We start from the raw sequence: 17,146 nt of genomic DNA on the forward strand, positions 1-17,146 counted from the left end.
TGGGCTGGGCTGTGCGACATCAATGGTTATCAACTCTGTTTTCCTTAGCTTTGTGGTAACTCATTAGCAGCATGACTCAAACATCACATACACTCTCTGCAGGTGGTACTCACGCAGAGATCTGGCCAGGGTATCATTAGAAAGAGAGGAGCAATGGCTATTTGTTTATGAACACTCTGGTTATGAAAATTGCAGTCAAATTTTAATCGTTGCTACTGCTGTTTTGCGGCTACTACTATTGCTATGATTTTTACGTTTCATATTCTTCCTTCTTAGTCCTTCTGGTTTTGGCTCTAGAGCAAGACACTTTGAACACTTTCCTTAGCTGTCTTAGTTTTCCTTATCCCTTGTTGTTTGAAAAAAATACATGCATTGAGGTATGATCTGTGTCTTAACACAAAGAATAACAAGTAACTCATGAAGTTATGAATTAGTTACGTGGTTCAAATTTATCACCTGAGGGAAGGAAACACTCATTTGAAGAAGAATCCTTTGGGGAAAGTAAATATTCACAGTATATAGAATGTATAAGATCCTTACATACAGCCTTCTGCACTTCCTGTCTCATTGGCTCCTCCCACCCAATGGAGTTATCCAGGCTGCTCTTCCTGCCTGTCCCTGTAGAGGCCTCTGCACATCCTAGAGGAGCATCTAGATGATGCCGGCAAGAACGACATCTGGACGCAGTCATCTCTCTTCTCGCGCCATGTTTGGGATTTTAACCAAGATAGACCACAGGAAGCTTCTCACTGTGAATTTAAGCACGTGCTCCTGATCATTAAGGCCAAGTTGTATGATGCTTAGTAGCCAGACAAGTTGGGTGTGCTGTGTCCTAGTTGGCCGACCTTGGACAGGTCACTGGCAGTATGTGGGTTTTCTCATCTGTGAAGCACAGGTAGTAGATAAGGGCTGTCCCTACTTCATAAGGCTCTAAAGATGAAGTGAATTACCATCTGTGGCTTGCCCACGAGGACACGGAGCAAGACCTGTCTTCTTCCTAGTGGTCCCTGCTCTTCTCGTGGCTGTTTACCATTGTTGTTTCCTGGGTGTGAATCCAGACTTGTATTCTCCCTCTCTTGAAGATCTGGGTAGAAACCCAAGTAGCACAGAGTATATTTGTGCTTAGGACACAAGCTTATAAGGGCCACCAGCCTCTGAGATAGTAAGGATGGAATGCTGGACTTTACATACTTGACTCTGTCTCTCAGGAGTGGAAATGAGATGTAAGTGAAGGTGTGAAAACGTCAGAATACTTTTCATTGTCCAAGGGTAACACTCAACACTGGTGTAACAGAATAAAGAACTCTGCTTGAGTATAAGTCCTCTTTGTAACAGGTGGTCATATTTGTCGTCATATTTGGAAGAAGTCATCTCGGTCATTGCTGGTAGATAGACTCTACATGTTTAGGTGCTTTCAATTTGCTTAGTAACAGAAGTAATTACAATTTTGCATGACTTACGGAGTGTTGGCTTCAAACCAGGGAAGTCTCCAGAACAGCTTACTAACACCTTTTTCCCCCTGTATTTTGACTTGAATGTTGTAGAAATCCGCGCTCAGGAGGAAGTGTGCGGTCTGCAAAATCGTGGTGCACACAGCCTGCATTGAGCAACTAGAGAAGGTAAGAGAGCGCCACCTGCTGACAAGTATAGTCACTGCAGTTACTTGTACCAATTTCGGACTTTTCAAAACAAAATCAAAAACAAAAACTGTGAGTTCAGTGATCATCAGAGTAACAATGAAAAAAAATGCATAAAGGTCACTTGTGCTATTTTCTTCCTCGGTTTATTTTGATATTATGTTGTGTTGACTTTTGGGAAAGCTTGGCATTTGTCAGTCCTCCTCTTCCACAAGGTGTTTCCTTTAAAGGGGGAAAAAAAAAGCAATAACCGTTTAAAGATCGTAGCTTCCATATGTTTCTCCTTGTGACTTCATATCTTCCTAAAGTAGCTCTAAGGGAGAGACACAAGCCAGCTGAAAGCATCTTCCAGACTCTGCTACAGACCTCACTTTTGCTGGTGCAGCATTAATGTGTGGCTGAGCTGGGAGCAGCATCCCACGGGTGATGTCTTGTCTCCAGACATGGGTCCTGAATAGTCTATTCATTTATCATCTGGGGGATGGGAAGGTCTCTAGTAGAGTGACTTGCTCCTCTAACATGTAATCCTTCCTTTGTGTCCAGGTGAGACTCTCTGCGTGTATATCTAGTCCCTTGCTGCCCTTGGTAAACACAGCGGGACTATTTTAGCTTTGCACAATATTGCACAATATTTGCTTAGCTTTGCTGGCACCACAGGCTGCTGTCAGCCATGCCTAGCACTTTGAATATGTTCTTTCTTGTCCCTGCTCTACTTTACTCTAAAGATTTATTTATTTATTTATTTATTTATTTATTTATTTATTTATTTATTACGTATACACTATTCTGCCTGCATGTACAGTTGCAGGCCAGAAGAGGGCATCATCACATTATAGATGGTTGTGCGCCACCACGTGGTTGCTGGGAATTGAACTCAGGACCTCTGGAAGAACAGACAGTGCTCTTAACCTCTGAGCCATCTCTGCAGCCCCTACTTCACTCGATACAGGAGCAAAAGTGGGCGGTGAGGACACCTCCCCTCCACAAAGAAAGGCAGTGCTGAGTCCTTTTACAGGGACGATCTGTGCATGTGTTTGAGCAGTTATCACACTTGTCAGGTTTATTACTTTCTACTTTTTTAAAGATCTAACTCGACTGGGTGGGTTCAGCAGTCGCGTGCGTTGCCTTTGACCCTGATCGCCATTCCTCAGACTCACAGGCTAAGAGCATTTTTGTTAAACATTAGATTTCATCAATGGAAATGCAGGAACGCAGGCTGGAGGTGCGAAGTCGTTTGACATCTCTGTAGATTATCTCCTGAGATGCTTTAAGGAGACTAGGAATAAAATACCATAGATTTCCTATTCTCTGTTGTTGTTGTTGATATATATAGTTTTAATGTCTACCACTATTTGGTTTCAGGCAGTTCTATTCAACCTGATGCTTGTTATTAACATAATAATACTTTTCTTTTCAAATGGCAGATTAATTTCAGATGTAAACCAACATTTCGGGAAGGAGGCTCCAGATCACCAAGAGAAGTGAGTTTTTGTTTGTTTGTTTGTTTGTTTTGTTTTGTTTTTGTTTTTAGTTGTTCCAGAGAGCATCTTGAACTCTTATAGGTATGATTAAACCCCCAGGGATTTACTTAGGATTGACAAATGAGCTCTGTGTCCCTTCATTATACAGCAGTTTCTTGTTAATATGCAATAAATACAGAGACTGGCCGAGTCCCTCCAGCACACTGAACTGTATCCTGCCGATGGAGTGCTTTTGTTTGGGAGCCAGAGTCTTGGTGAGCGGAACAGAACAGTGGGGATGGGGGGTGGGGATGGTGGAACTCAAGGGACAGGAAACAGAAGCCTTTCCTTGTCTTTTGGCCAATTCTTCTTCTGGTGGGGGCCTAAGCTTTTGTGGGGGGGGTGAGGGTCATCCATGTCCATGCCAGAGCTGGGCTGCTGATTTCAGAGCCAGCCTTAGTGTGGTGGGCGCCTTATCTGTTCTGTCTCTACTACTGTTTTCATCTGTGAAGTAAAGCACACACCTGTCACAGGAGGAAGTCAAGCTTCAGCATGCGGAACAACACCAACAACACTGTATAGCCGTGTTGTTAAGACAGACAGACGGATGGGAATGCAGAACAGTCTGTTTGGTGATGGGAGCATAAGGGGAGGGGCCGTTTGGAAATAGTAGTGCTTCCTGTGCTTTTCTGTGGAGGAGACAGCTACCACAGTTCAGAGAAAGGGGGAGGAATTTGCCCCCTACCCCTGTATTATTCTATACAGTCTAGAACCGGGCCCCAAATTGCACCCTCTAGTCCACAAAATAAATGCTTTCAAGTTGCAGACTCCGTCCTCCTTAGAAGGCAGTGTAGCATGCCCAGTGCTGCCCACTGTCTCCTAAGTGCTGTCAGCTTATATCTCCTCTTTATGAATAAGAATTCTTGGTTAGCACACTTCCTTTATTTACATTTCTGGTGAGACAAGTTTCAGTTCCACTTAAAGACTTACCCCTTGGAAACATTCCCAGCCAGCGTATTCCTCAAATCAGGCCTGTGTAATGAGAGAGAGAGAGAGAGAGAGAGAGAGAGAGAGAGAGAGAGAGAGAGGGAGAGAGAGAATATGAGAGAATTGGACAGATTCCTGGAAGATGTGGGCACTGACTGCATCTTCCAGGGCCTATCTAGGGCAAGGGGTGAGATGTGACAGCTACAAGGTGACAGCCTTCTAGACAGAATGACAGCAGCGGCACACAAGCACGGGTGCGAGATCTTAGGAAGATTTGTGACGTGGGTGACAAGGAAGAGCTAGACAGTGACGGTCCTTGGAAGCCAGGCTAGAAGTCATCAGGGATTTGGAAGTGGGCATTGCACTTCTGAAGTGGAATATATTATGCTGACTGCAGTGTGGAGGGAAGGAGCATCACGTAGTTCAGGGCTGATATTATTGGGGTCATAGAAATAGTCTGAGCAGCTCTTGCCATAGACTGGCAAAGGAATGATTGCATCTGAGCTAAGAGAAACATGGTTGGGGTGAGGTGAGGTTAAAGGTGACCCCTTGGCAGGAATTAGTAACGGGTGAGTTTAGGCTGTGAAGGGGGTCATCCTTACGGTAAATCAAGCTTCGGGTAAGCAAAACTGATCAGATTTTGGAAAAAGATGACATGAGGATGTGGCTGATTTGAGGATGCATTTGAGAGGCGACAAGTTCAATTGCAGAAGCATCAGGTTTGAGGTCTCCTCTTTGGCCCTGGATGGATTTGCCCAGGAGATGTCTGGGCGGGGAAATGAGTTTGGGCCTTGTAAAGAAGAATAGTAAGTTGTTTGTGAAAGGTCATGACAGGTGGAGACTGATTAGTTCCATGAGAGTAGAAAAATACAAGGATTAAGGGTAGAAGACACGTGAGTACAGAGGAGATCACAGTGAAGAAAGACTCTGTAGAGGCCAGACAAAGGTGGCGAGCACTCGTAGCATCAGATACTCAGGAGACTGACATAGGAGGATTCTTTGAGTCTAGGACTTGAGTCTGGACAATACGTGAGATGATGTCTCAAAAACTGAAAGGGGGGAAAAAGAGCAATGTTTTATTATAATGAAAATAAGAGGATTGAGAAGCAGCAGCGTGAGAGGGGAGGTGGGAGGTGGTTAGAGGTGGTAGTGGTAGAAAAAGAAAAGTTAACCCTTCCATCTGTTGCTTTCTCCCACTGTTTTTCCCGTATGGCAGCAATGGTTGATGGAAGTGTAGACCAATGGTGGTGTCCTGTTTTTGGTGCGTCCCTGCTGAGTGGCATGCTGGCTGGAAGGTCATTCAGTGGCAGCTCAAGTGAAGATGTTTTCCTTAGGAAAGTCAAAGGGATATTTTGCGTTCTTGAGTTGGAGAGGTACTAAGTCTCCGACCAAGGGGCATATATGACTACCACCTGTTTCCTGGCCTTTTCTGTCTCTTTGTGACTTTCTCTCTGCCCCACTCTCAGTCATAACTGTATGTAAAATGTCTCTATGGCAAGTCTCAAAACAGGTCTTCATTGATTGTAGAGCCTCTTTTTTTCTGAAACTGGATCTTCAGTGGAAATCTTGTCAAGGACTTGGTCTCTATTCCTTTTCTGCCTCTCAACTCCTACCTGCCCTGTCTTGAGTATTTACATCAGCAAAAGCATGTTGTCCCAGTTTCCAACTGAAGGAAAAGATAAACGCTAGCATTCCTCACCTACCAGCTGCCCCTTCTGATATTCAGCTCTGTGCTCATGGCTAAGCTTCCAGAAATTGTTATCTGCATGGATGACTTTTGGTATGTCATTTTCTCACACATGTGCTTGCTCTTGTCTAGTCTTTTCAGTCCACTTTTTGAAACCGTGTCTGTCAGTGTTGCTAATGATCATATAAAACCCAGTAGGTGTTTTTTGCTTCTTCTCCAATCTTCACAAATATTCCTAGAATAGTCACACACTCCATTCTTGAGGGCCTCCTCTCCCTACATCAGCAGCACTCTTTTATCTCTTGGACTTTTCCCTTCGCTTGGCCATCCCTGCCTACCTTCATGCCCCTCCCCCAGCCTCTGCATCTCTGCAGGGCTCTGTGGGTTTTGGAATTGTCTGTATTCCCTGGCCTCTGCCCACTGTCATCAGGAGAGCAGACAACTCCTGCCTTTATGTTTATTTCTAATTTATATTTTTTGCAATTCTATTTGACAAGTCCATTTAACATACCATTGTCATCTTAAATATAATAGATCAAAATCCAAACTATTATGACCATAAAACATTTTTCCCCCAGATCTATTGCAACCATCCAATTACAGCCACTGGGTGAGGGTCATATTGATTCCTGCTCTCTAGTACTTTCAACCTCAAATTCATTTGTCAGTTGTATTTATAAACATGTTTCAGATTCATTCATTTACCTGCATATCTGCTGTCAGCAACTTTGATTAAGACATGGGTATTTCCCAACATGACCACTACAGTCACTTTCCTATGACTTTCCAGCGACTTTTTCCATCTTACTCATGATTTAAGAGGTGTTGTTGTTCCTGCTACTAAAAGTCAGGCCAGGATCTTTTCTACTGGTTTCTATGGCATTCAAGTCATGAAAGACCTGTGCAGTTTGACCTTGCATATGTCTCAGCCTTTTCCAGCTGCCAAAGGGACATTCTCTACGTTCTAGAGACATGTGGCAAGGTATCTCCTACTCTTTGATACTTCGATATTCTGTGGCAATATTTAAGATATCTCAGCTTCTTTTTATATTTTCAGCTGAAACATCACATCCTCAGAAGTTGTCCTAGTTGGTCCTGGATGCTATAACCACACACTGTTTCATTATCAATAACAAGACATTTTTAAAAAACAGCTTTAGGGGCTGGGAAGTCTCCGATCAGAGTGTCAGCATGGCGGGGTGCTGATAAGAAGAACACTCTTGAAGTTTTCAGATCACTACCTTTCTGTGTCCTTATATGGAGGAAGGAGGCAAAGGGTCCCTGGGGTCCCTTTTATAAGGCATTAATTCTATTGATGAGGACTCTATCTTCCTGACCTAAGGAGATCTTGCAAAGGTCTCCTCTCCTGGTCATAATTTCCTGGTTTAGAATTTCAATATACGAATATTTTGGGGTAACCCATCAGCCCGTTGGAGAGCTCATCATTGTTGCCCTTTGTGAAGAGGAAGCTTATTAATCTTTGCTAAATATCTTGTCCTGTTTATTCAAGTCATGCCGTGTGTCATAATTAACTCACATTGCCATTGGCTCGTCTGACAGTGTTTCTCCCCAGAGTGTAAACCTTAAGGATTTCCCATGGACATAGATGGACCAAGAGATCAGTGAGTATGTACTGTCTGGATGCATTTGTAAAGAAGTCTGTCTATCTCTTGCAAAAACTGATCAGAACTCTTAGTTTATGAGGGGCTTCTGAAGACTAAACTCGTGATCCTGACTCACTCGAGTTTCTTACTTAAGGGACTTAAAGCCCATCACTCACTGTAAATGAAAGGTATTCTTGTTAGAATGAGTTTGACCTGGGCACAAATCCACCTCCACTGCTCTCCTACTAATCAGTTAGAGTCTGGAGACTCCAGACTGCTGGTTGCTGAGCCTTACCTCTGTCAGGCAGTTTCTTAGTGAGTCTTGGGTGGACTCCTTCTATGTTTGCCTTGTGAGCCCAGCTCTTCTTACTCATAATATATATATATGTATATATATATATATATATATATATATATATATATATATATATATATATATATATATAGGATTATGATTTCTAAGATTTTTTTTCAAGCATTTAGTGAATAAAAGTTTGAATTGGATTGGCTGTTTGAAAGTAACTGAACAATGATATTATTTATTTCCACTCCTAATACTGAATGTGAGCCTTGAAATAATGTATCACTAAGATTTTAACACCCATAAGCAATAGCTTTTCCCCTGCCTACTACTTGAAGTGTTACGTAAATAATTGAGAAAGTGTGATAGATGATAAAAATATATTGTTTTAGAAGCCTTTGGTTGGCCTTCTCGACAACAGTTTACCAATAGTCACATATGCAGGGCAAGGATCTCAAATCTCACAGCAGTTCACCAACACAAGATGCATGTGTTATGGTCAGAAGAACACGGTGTGAAAGCGCAGTTTCAGCCCAACAATTCAGGAACTCTCAGTAGTCATCTAAAGAAAAAAGTGTGAAGAATCTGATTTCATCCTAGTAATTTAGGAGAAATGAATAACAGAAGAAAATCGAAAGCCTGTAGGGAAAAAAGGGTTAGAGAGCAATAGCGATCTGCTGGTAATAACTTCTCTTTTCCTTATTGATGAAAACAGTTGATGGTCCTCCTTCTTGCCCAAGTGGTAACCGCATGGTTTAATTGTCAAATAAATAAGGTTTAGGATTCTGTTCGATTCGTAGACATTTATTGACTTAGGGGCTGATGTTTAAGCCCCAGAATAAATTTGTATTAGGCCTAAGAAGAACTCCGAGCAGAAAGATGTGTAACATCTCACATCCTACAGCTAGAGCTTGCAGGGAGTTCCTTGGCTTCTCCTATAACAGTGATTTTAATCCATTCCTTTATTTGTGTCTTCACTTCCTCAGCTTCCTATCTGCTCTTCGGAAGGGAAATCTTTACGATTTCTAATGATAGAGTCACATAAAGTCATATAAACACTTCCTACCAAGTTAGGATTTAAAAATAAAATCATAAGTGGACTGAACTTCAGGGCGCTATAAATCTGCATGCCAAATGTTCTACGCTATGGTACAAATGATCTCGTTGGCCACCTCATTTCTAAGTCACTGTTGGTTTGTGGTAATTACTGGTTTAATCTGTTGAGCAGAGCTGTCCCTAGCTAAATGATCCCATGAGTCAGTTGTGATCTCTCATAGATAATTGCGTCCAATTCTCCCAACATTTCTCTTCTTAAATTGATACTCACTGAGTGATTTGTAATCTCACCAAGTATAGAATTTTTCTTCATATCAATGGTAGTGTTTGTTTTCCTTCAGTTTTTTTGCTAAACTAACAGCTACTATATTAAACATTTCTATGCCTGTTAATTATTATTTGACATTTCGGTATATTCAACACTTCCACTCCCGTCCTTGCAGTTGTTTACTGGAGTGTCATGTGGAGGTGGCAAATCTAATCTTTCAGAGAAGAGAGGCAAAGACCTGGTGGGAGAGGAGCCTGCTCCCAGCCAGTAAACTTGGCAATGTTTCTTTCACTCTTACATTTTACGTGAACACTTGATACTTAAGTAAGATCAGGTTTTCGGAGGAGGAGAAGCCCCACAGCAGTGTGAGTTTCAGTGTCCTGAAGTGGGTGGACACTCCTGCCCTCCCAGTCCTATTGACAAGCAGGCATGACGTCTAGAAGAGGGTGAGGTTTCCATGCCAGTGTCACCTGCCACATGAGCACTGGTGGGTCCAGGACCTTCATTCCCAGGCAGTATAGGTTTTGCACTGAGCTGATGGGATAAACACCAGCAACTCGGCACATTGTTGCAGTTGCTGTCTTTAAAGCCGCGGCCAGCCATTGTCCCTGTAGGAGTTGAAGCTCACATAGGCATCTGGCATCACCTGTGCCCAGCTCAGTCCTTTCAAGTTCTTTAGGGAGAACAAACAGTCCTGCTCAGGGATCCTGATGGGCACCCATTGAAAGAGGATCTCTATATTAGATAACTCAGACAATTGCATTCTAATTGCTTCCTAATGAAGAGGGAAACATGGTTTCCAGGGCTGAAGGAGATGTGGCAGCAACTGCTGTGACAGCAGGGGAGGAGTGAGGACACTAAATTACAATTTACTGATTCAAATTGAGGCATTTCAGTATTTTAATGGCTCTGGATCTTTCCTGGTGCGTTCCTACTGACAAGTGTCTCCATCAATTATTATTCTCATGATGATGGAAACAATTACGATGTATAAAATATTACTAAAAATGGGAAGGATTACTTAGTAAGAGTGAGCTATTCCTACTAGCTTCTTCCCCAAGACAGTATAAAATTGTGTCTTTGTTTTGTTGAATGGCAGCCTTAGGACAAGCCAGATGAAAATGACGTTGATTCCTGGGACCATTCTGTGTCTATATCTTACTATCATCAAAAGACCATCATCCATCCAGGGACCTTATTTTATTTTACTTTAAACTGATTTGATATTAAGAGAAACAGCAGTAACATTTCAGTATTAAAAACGCTAATGTGTATGTTGGAGGTCTCCTTGTCACCTGGAATTTCATGCTGTGACACAACCAACGAGCTTGCCTCCTTCTCTCCCTCCCTCCCTCTCTCCCTCCCTCTTTTTCCTTCCTTTCACACACTGGTTTGTTTTCTCCCATCTAAGTATTAACCAGATCCACTATTAGGCACATCCAAGATGGGTGGTTCTAGGCTGATCTGCATCCTTTGTCTCCACTTAGAACAGTGCCTACACCATGTAATGGGCAGTCTGTTGGCAGCATATTTTAAGGGTACTGCTAAAGGCTAAATTCTATAAGTCATGCTAGTATCAAGAAAAGTATATTTTCCCAGGAAAGGCCAGGAGTCAAAGAAAAGGAGGCACTTTACGCTGTTGGTATAAGATGGGTGCGGTGCCCTAAGGCTTCTCACATCTTTATTTTTTTAATTTAATTTTATTTATTTATTTATTTTTTTGAGACAGAGTTTCTCAGTGTATCCTTCACTGTCCTGGACTCACTTTGTAGACCAGGCTGGCCTCAAACTCACAGTGATCTGCCTGCCTCTGCTTTCTGAGTGCTGGTATTAAAGGTGAGCGCCACCACCACCTGGCGCTTTTCCTTATCTTTAGTGCTGTAGATGATGGGCCCTCTTGTAGTATACTCTAACACCTGGAAGAGATGGAATTGCTTGACCCTGTGATGACCGTTTACTTGGGATGGAAAAGACTTTCCTACAGTTTATGACAAGAGTGGACCTTGAGTGCTAGTCTATTTCAAGGTGACAGAGGATGTACAAACAACTTTCACCCCCCGTGCCAAGCCCCTTGTCCTTGACACCTCTTTTCTTTGGCGTTTCTCTTCTTTCACTTTATCTAATGATTCTCAAACCAATGTGCCATATCTGGAGATGTTTCTGAGGGTTTTATCTTTTAAATTTTGTGCAGCTGGAAGGTTTAGTGTAGTGTGGCATGTCCTGCCATATGAACCATTGCGTGTGCATTTGTTCAGTTGTATTGGAGACTATTCCATCGGCTTTTCAACTTTGCACCACTCTTGAGGGTTTTCTTTTATGAGCCTTAGTCACCTCCCAGATGAAGGTCCCAAACCTGCCTGGGTTTCGGTAGTAAGAAAGTGCAGTGAGTTCAACCTGCGGTGCCCTGGAAAGACAAGGATGGAGGGGGTGGCAAGAGGAAGGCACAGCACAGTGGGTTGCTGCGAGTGGAGAACAAGTGTGCTCACACTTATTGCCACACAAGTCACACCTCCACACATTTGCTTTTGTGCTTCTATGGGTTTGGAATGGAGCTTATGGAAATCCACAATCCAAAACGTCAAACATGGACTGCTGAGGATTGTAAATTAAAATGTATTCATTCCACTGTGTTTTCTTGCAGAACTTTGTGCGTCATCACTGGGTTCACAGGCGGCGGCAGGAGGGAAAATGTAAGCAGTGTGGTAAGGTAAGGGCCCAGCCAACCCACGGCCACTTCAGCGGGCTCCTCCGGCCTTGGCAAGCACCCAAGGTAGATGAGTCCTGTCCCTAAATGTGATGTCCCTGCATCTTTTTTCCTGAGAATCCTTCTTTCTTCAAGTCTCCTTCTCAGTTCTTCCAGAAGTCTTTACAAACAGTGACCATCTAAATAAAAGGAAATGACGATTGTTTTTTTTTTCCCCTAGAGAAATGGCTACTCTGGTTCAAGGACCTGTTGAGTTTTGAAAACAGAAGTTTTTGTATTTTGTTAGATGCCCTTTTTGAAGCCCGTCCTATTCATTTGATCAGCAGTATAGAAAAACTAAAAGAAGAGGGTGATTGAGCTGATATACAAGTGTGGGCAAATATATCATGATACGTAACACAGTGCAGACCTGTCTAGAATACCACACGGTCAGAATCTAGGGACATGTTGTTTTCTTGGGACACTGTCTAGTCTCTGGTAAAAGGTGTTTCCTTTAGTGGTGGATCTGTATGCTTCTTGGGATGCGGTGACACTTGGAAGAGGGAGGCGAAGCAAGGGAGGTGGGCAGTGTGACTAGATGCCATGAAATACCATACTTTCTCCATTGATTGATTTGAGATGCAGCATTTCCTAGTGTAGAAGATTGACTTTACAGATGCCATTGTCTGCTGGGACAACGAAAATGTAGGATACAGCATGGATTCTGCTGAATGCTGTCAACAAGGAGCCGATGAGCACCAGTCCAGGGCAGTTATGTGTTCACAGAGAGCAATGTAGTTTGGGGGAATATATTCCTTATCAGTTGATTACTAATTTATTTACTTAATCACATTCCTCTTTTGGGTCAAGTATCAGGCTGAATTGATTGCATTTTTTTAAAACAATACAGGCATACTTGGAGTCTGGGGCAGGGTGTGAAGACACAAGGGAAATTGCATTGATTTTTCTGTTTTGCCCTCTGTTTGGGAAGAAAATATGCTGTAGCCATTGGTTACCAAGTTCTTTTGTGGAAGGCTATAGGGCACGGCCTTTCATTATAACTAGTATTATTTGTTTTGTTCAGCACTGTGGCTTTCAGTTAGTTCTCCTGAGGTTTGGGAAGAGGAGGGGCAGAACAGGATAAAGGTGGAGAGTGAAGTGAAAAGAGATGAGAAAGGGGAGAGTGGAAAGGAAGGTTGCATCTTTGGCCTGGAGAAGAAGGCCGGCCCCCTGTTCTTGTATAACATCCTGCATGGGCTCCATGTACCTCTTCTTCTGTGGTGTGCACTTGGAGATTAAGGTGTTTTGCTTCAGGGATGGTAGGCTATCCATAACGGGGAAAAGATGAGGGGGGGGAGAAAGGGAGAGAGGATGTGGAAGAAGAGACTGACAAGCCGGGTAGCGAGTTCTGGCATCCAGGATGTGATTGTGGTGATGCTCTGGGTGAATAAATTTCTTTCTTTGGAAAAACATCGTCCTGAAGAACTCCATGCCTCACACCACTCAGTGGTTTGGGCCATAATAGATCGGGGATTTCATTAAATGAGACCCCATAAATGCATTGTCTTTTGTGAGGAGTATTCCCTGGAGCCATATTGCATCTTCTTCAGAGCCTCCTTTTATGGTGGCCTAGTCAGCTAGCGGGGAAGTGCTGGACTCTCTGTACTCTGTGATGCTGTGGCTTTGCCTCCTTCCCTGGCCGGTGCTATTGGGCAGCATCCACAAGTGCTCACAGCTTGCCGAACACCACGGGTATCAGCTGACAGGTCCTGGCTCATCACACTATGTTCCCATAAAATAGCGCTGCTGTGTTCGTCTCCTGTGTTTATAGTCCTGTTGCCTATAAATTCTTAGGCTCAAGCAGTTATGAGATGGATGCTTTTGGATATGTGTCTCCTTACTGGGTAATAAATAGCCATCCTCTGGATCCCAGCTTCTCCCCGAGGCTGGAGGCAAGCTAATGATTCTGTTTCCATTTGCAGAGGACGGGATTGGAAACTCACTTCCAGTCCAGGTGCTTTGTGTAACTTTTATTAGTACTAGTGCCAATTCTTCCACTTTCTCAGATTCTAAACCTGACCCATCTTCTCCCTCATGCACAGGCGAGCGCAGACACACAGATGCACGTGGGGGAGGGAGGGAGGCAGTGAGACAGACAGAAGGAAGGAGGGAGAGAGAGCACTCACAGGAGAGGAGAGGAGAGGAGAGAGGGCGTTTTCCATTATTCTGTAATTACTCATTGAGGTAAGATTAAAAAAGAAACACTTCACTTAGGACAACTTCCTTATGTGTGTGTGTCATTTCACACGTGCTTTCTGATAGTTTGTAAACGTTGAGGATTTCTCAAAGAATACTCGTTGGTCGGCAGTGGGTTTCCATTTCTACTTTTTAATTCAACAATAAAATAAATATTTGGAATGACATCCTCTTGAACCTTGAATGTGCGTCTGACTGTGTGTGTATGGCTGTTAGCGGCTACCTCCCTAGGGAGTCCATGATGCCATTGCATAGTTCAACATGAGCTGAGCCTCAGCCTACCGTGTTTGTTACCAGTATGCATAGTTGTACACTGCTGATCATAGTCTGGGTGATGAAAGAGGCAGATTGATTCAGAAAAGAGATTAGACTCCCATACTCAAGTCATTCAGTCTGATGAGAGTTTGATAAATAAAAAGAGTATTTTAAATGTGTGAGTAGGGTGTGGTGGGGACACTACAAGGGATGATGAGGATCACAAAGATGACTGCTGACAGGGGACCCCGAGAGATGGGAGACTGTGTGGGTCACAAGAGTCAACAGCTGAGATGCCCTCCCAGCTAGGAACACACATATCTTTATTTGCTTCCAGTCGGTGATGGCTAAAACCAATGCAATGTAGAACCCAAGGCTAGTCCAGGAAGGCCAACTTTGTACTATGGGATGCAGCGTCTACAATCTGTGTTTAAAGCCAGGATACATGCTAAGTCTGCCTGTCACTAACTCTTCTTTACCGCACCCGCTGTGTTCATTCAGCCCAAATGCACTCAGCAATGAGCTGCCTAAAGTTCTTTAACATGTCAGAATGTGGAGGAAAGTATAGTAATGATTATAGTTGACGGGACCCTTCATTCCTTCCGAGGACCAGGAATTTAAACTTACCAGTAAGTGTCACTGTAGAGATATGTTTGTCTTTTTATTTCTTTGTTCAGGAACACAAAAGCATTATAAAACAAAACAGCTACTTTTAAAAACTCACAAGTCATATTTTTAGTGATTTACTATTTTAAAGAATTAAACATACTTTAATAGCATTTACAAATATTATTTATATTTTGTGTATGCAAGTGTTTTACCTGCATGCATGTCTGTGTACCGCATGCATGCAGGACCCTCTCACAGAGGCCAGAAAAGGGTGTCAGATTCCCTGGAACTGATGGCAGTACTAAGCCCGGGTCCTCTGTAAGAACAAGTGCCCTTGACAACCGAGCCATCTCCGCAGCCCCCAGACATCAGATCTTGAAAGCGGTTTTTTAATACCATGATACTGAGTGGAACTTGGGTCTGAGGCTCTGATGCTTTTCAGTTCGCTAACTAAACACGACACATCAGCATGAACTATTTGTTCGTGGAACATGTACTCTCACACGTGTGCATTTCAGAAAGTTAAGTATATGAAAACGACTCTTTGTAATGGAGACTGTTAAAAAACTAACTGCAGATGACAGTGACGGCTAGTATGTAAAGTACATACTTAAAGTATACATGATGGTTTGTGTAGTAGGTAAATGACAAGGTAAGTAGAAACATTCTGTGGGGGTTGGTTGAGATATAGTGAAAGGGATTATAGACTTGAGAACTATTGGCACATACCTGGAGCATTGCGGGGAGGATGTTTCATTAAAGAAATGAAAGACCTGTTCTGTAGTGATCTAAGAGTGTGTGCGCACCAGAATCAACTTACTTTGCTAGGTTTGGGGTGAGGCATGGAAGTGCACTGCTGGGTCTGTGTGCACTGGTAAGGCAGATGTGGTTGTTGGCCTACTTGTATGTTTGTCCTGCAGTGACTGACGTGGCCTTTCCCACTAGTCATAGGAAGACCATGGAGGAGGAGGAGACCGGCTAATTGAACAAGGGCACAAATCTGTCTAAACGGTCTGTGTGGACCCTGCCAAGGAAACTGCTGGAAGCCTGGCTTTTCTCCTGTCTGTAGCCGAGAACAAGAGAGGCATAGCAACAGTCACCGCTTTGCTCCGTATAGCAAAGTGGCTTCCTGGTGTCCTTCTGTGGCATCTGGCTTATTTCACTTAGTGTTGTGTCACTTGTGTTCATGTAGGGAGGAGGAGATGGAGGTAATAGTCACAGGGTACAGTGTTTCAGGCATGCAAAATGAGTAACTCCTAGAGATCTACTGTGTAGCATGGTCCCTCTAGTCAACATGCTATGTTGGACACATGGCATTCTGCTAAGCTAGCTCACTTCCTTCCTCCCTCCTTCCTTCCCTCCTCCTACCCTCTCTCCCACCTTTTCTTTCCTTCCTCCCACCCTCTCTCCCTTCCTTCCTTCCTTCCTTCTTTCCTTCCCTGCATGCTTCTTTTTGTGGTGCTTGGAATTGAACCTAGGGCTGCAGGACTGCTAGGCAACCATTACACCATGAAGCTACACCCCCAGCCTTTATGTAAGCTTTCTTTATTTCTGAAACTAAAGCAGGTGGGAGAAAACTTTTAGAGGCGATGAATATGTTATTGGCACCATTTGCGGATCTGGTTTCACAGGTATATGCTTATCTCTAAGCTCATCAACTTTTATATTTAAAACCTACAGCCCTCTGCATTTTATTTGCATCACAAAAACATTAAAAATAAAGAGACAAGGAGCTCCCCTGTGGTCCTCTGGTGGGTGTATCCTATCTTTTCACCCCACAGAGCCATCCTTTCTCTGTCTTTGGCCTTGTGGGTACAGCCATGAGGTGCCACTGTAACCCCAGAATCCTTCGTTCGTTCTTCAGTGGTGCCCCACTCTCTCATTCCTTCTGGTTGCTGCCGCTGGTGCTGTTACTGTATGTGAACTCAAGTCACCATATGTTGGAAAGTCACAAAATGCAGGGCATAGCCAGGATGGGGACATGCCCCAATGTCCCTGCCAATGTAAACTTCCCTCCTGCTGGGGCTCTCTCCATCCCAAGGCAGGTGGTCCTAAGACACATGTCCGCCTGTCCTTTTTTCACTTTAATGGCTGCACATCACACCCCCTTTTTTCTTTTTCTTCCCCAGAATCTGACTCTAGGCATAAGCCTGGTGATAAATCTTCAGTCTTCTAACTTTTCATGACCTTGATCTCTACACACATTCTGTATGTGTGCTGCCATTTGGTATTTTTACCAGAATGTAATATGATACACTCACAAGTAAAAAGATGTTCATAAGATGACCACTTCAAATATAGTTAATTGAGAAGCAAACTATAAAAAGTTAATCAGAACAGTTT

The 17,146-nt window shown here is 43.3% G+C and overlaps 1 protein-coding gene across 7 annotated transcripts in view; it reads left to right on the forward strand.

Annotated features, from left to right (window-relative positions):
• DGKI (diacylglycerol kinase iota) overlaps nucleotides 1-17,146 on the forward strand; it is a 443,272-nt gene that overhangs the window by 184,270 nt on the left and 241,856 nt on the right. For all 7 annotated transcript variants that reach the window (XM_084786170.1, XM_084786172.1, XM_084786173.1 and 4 more), the window contains exons 4-6: nucleotides 1,545-1,619; nucleotides 3,062-3,118; nucleotides 11,642-11,707. In XM_084786170.1, the coding sequence (XP_084642296.1) occupies nucleotides 1,545-1,619; nucleotides 3,062-3,118; nucleotides 11,642-11,707 (198 nt within the window). The remainder of the gene's footprint in view (nucleotides 1-1,544; nucleotides 1,620-3,061; nucleotides 3,119-11,641; nucleotides 11,708-17,146) is intronic.

The sequence above is a fragment of the Acomys minous genome (assembly GCF_964271855.1).
Source record: "Acomys minous genome assembly, chromosome: 6".
In the NCBI taxonomy this organism is placed as follows: domain Eukaryota; kingdom Metazoa; phylum Chordata; class Mammalia; order Rodentia; family Muridae; genus Acomys; species Acomys minous.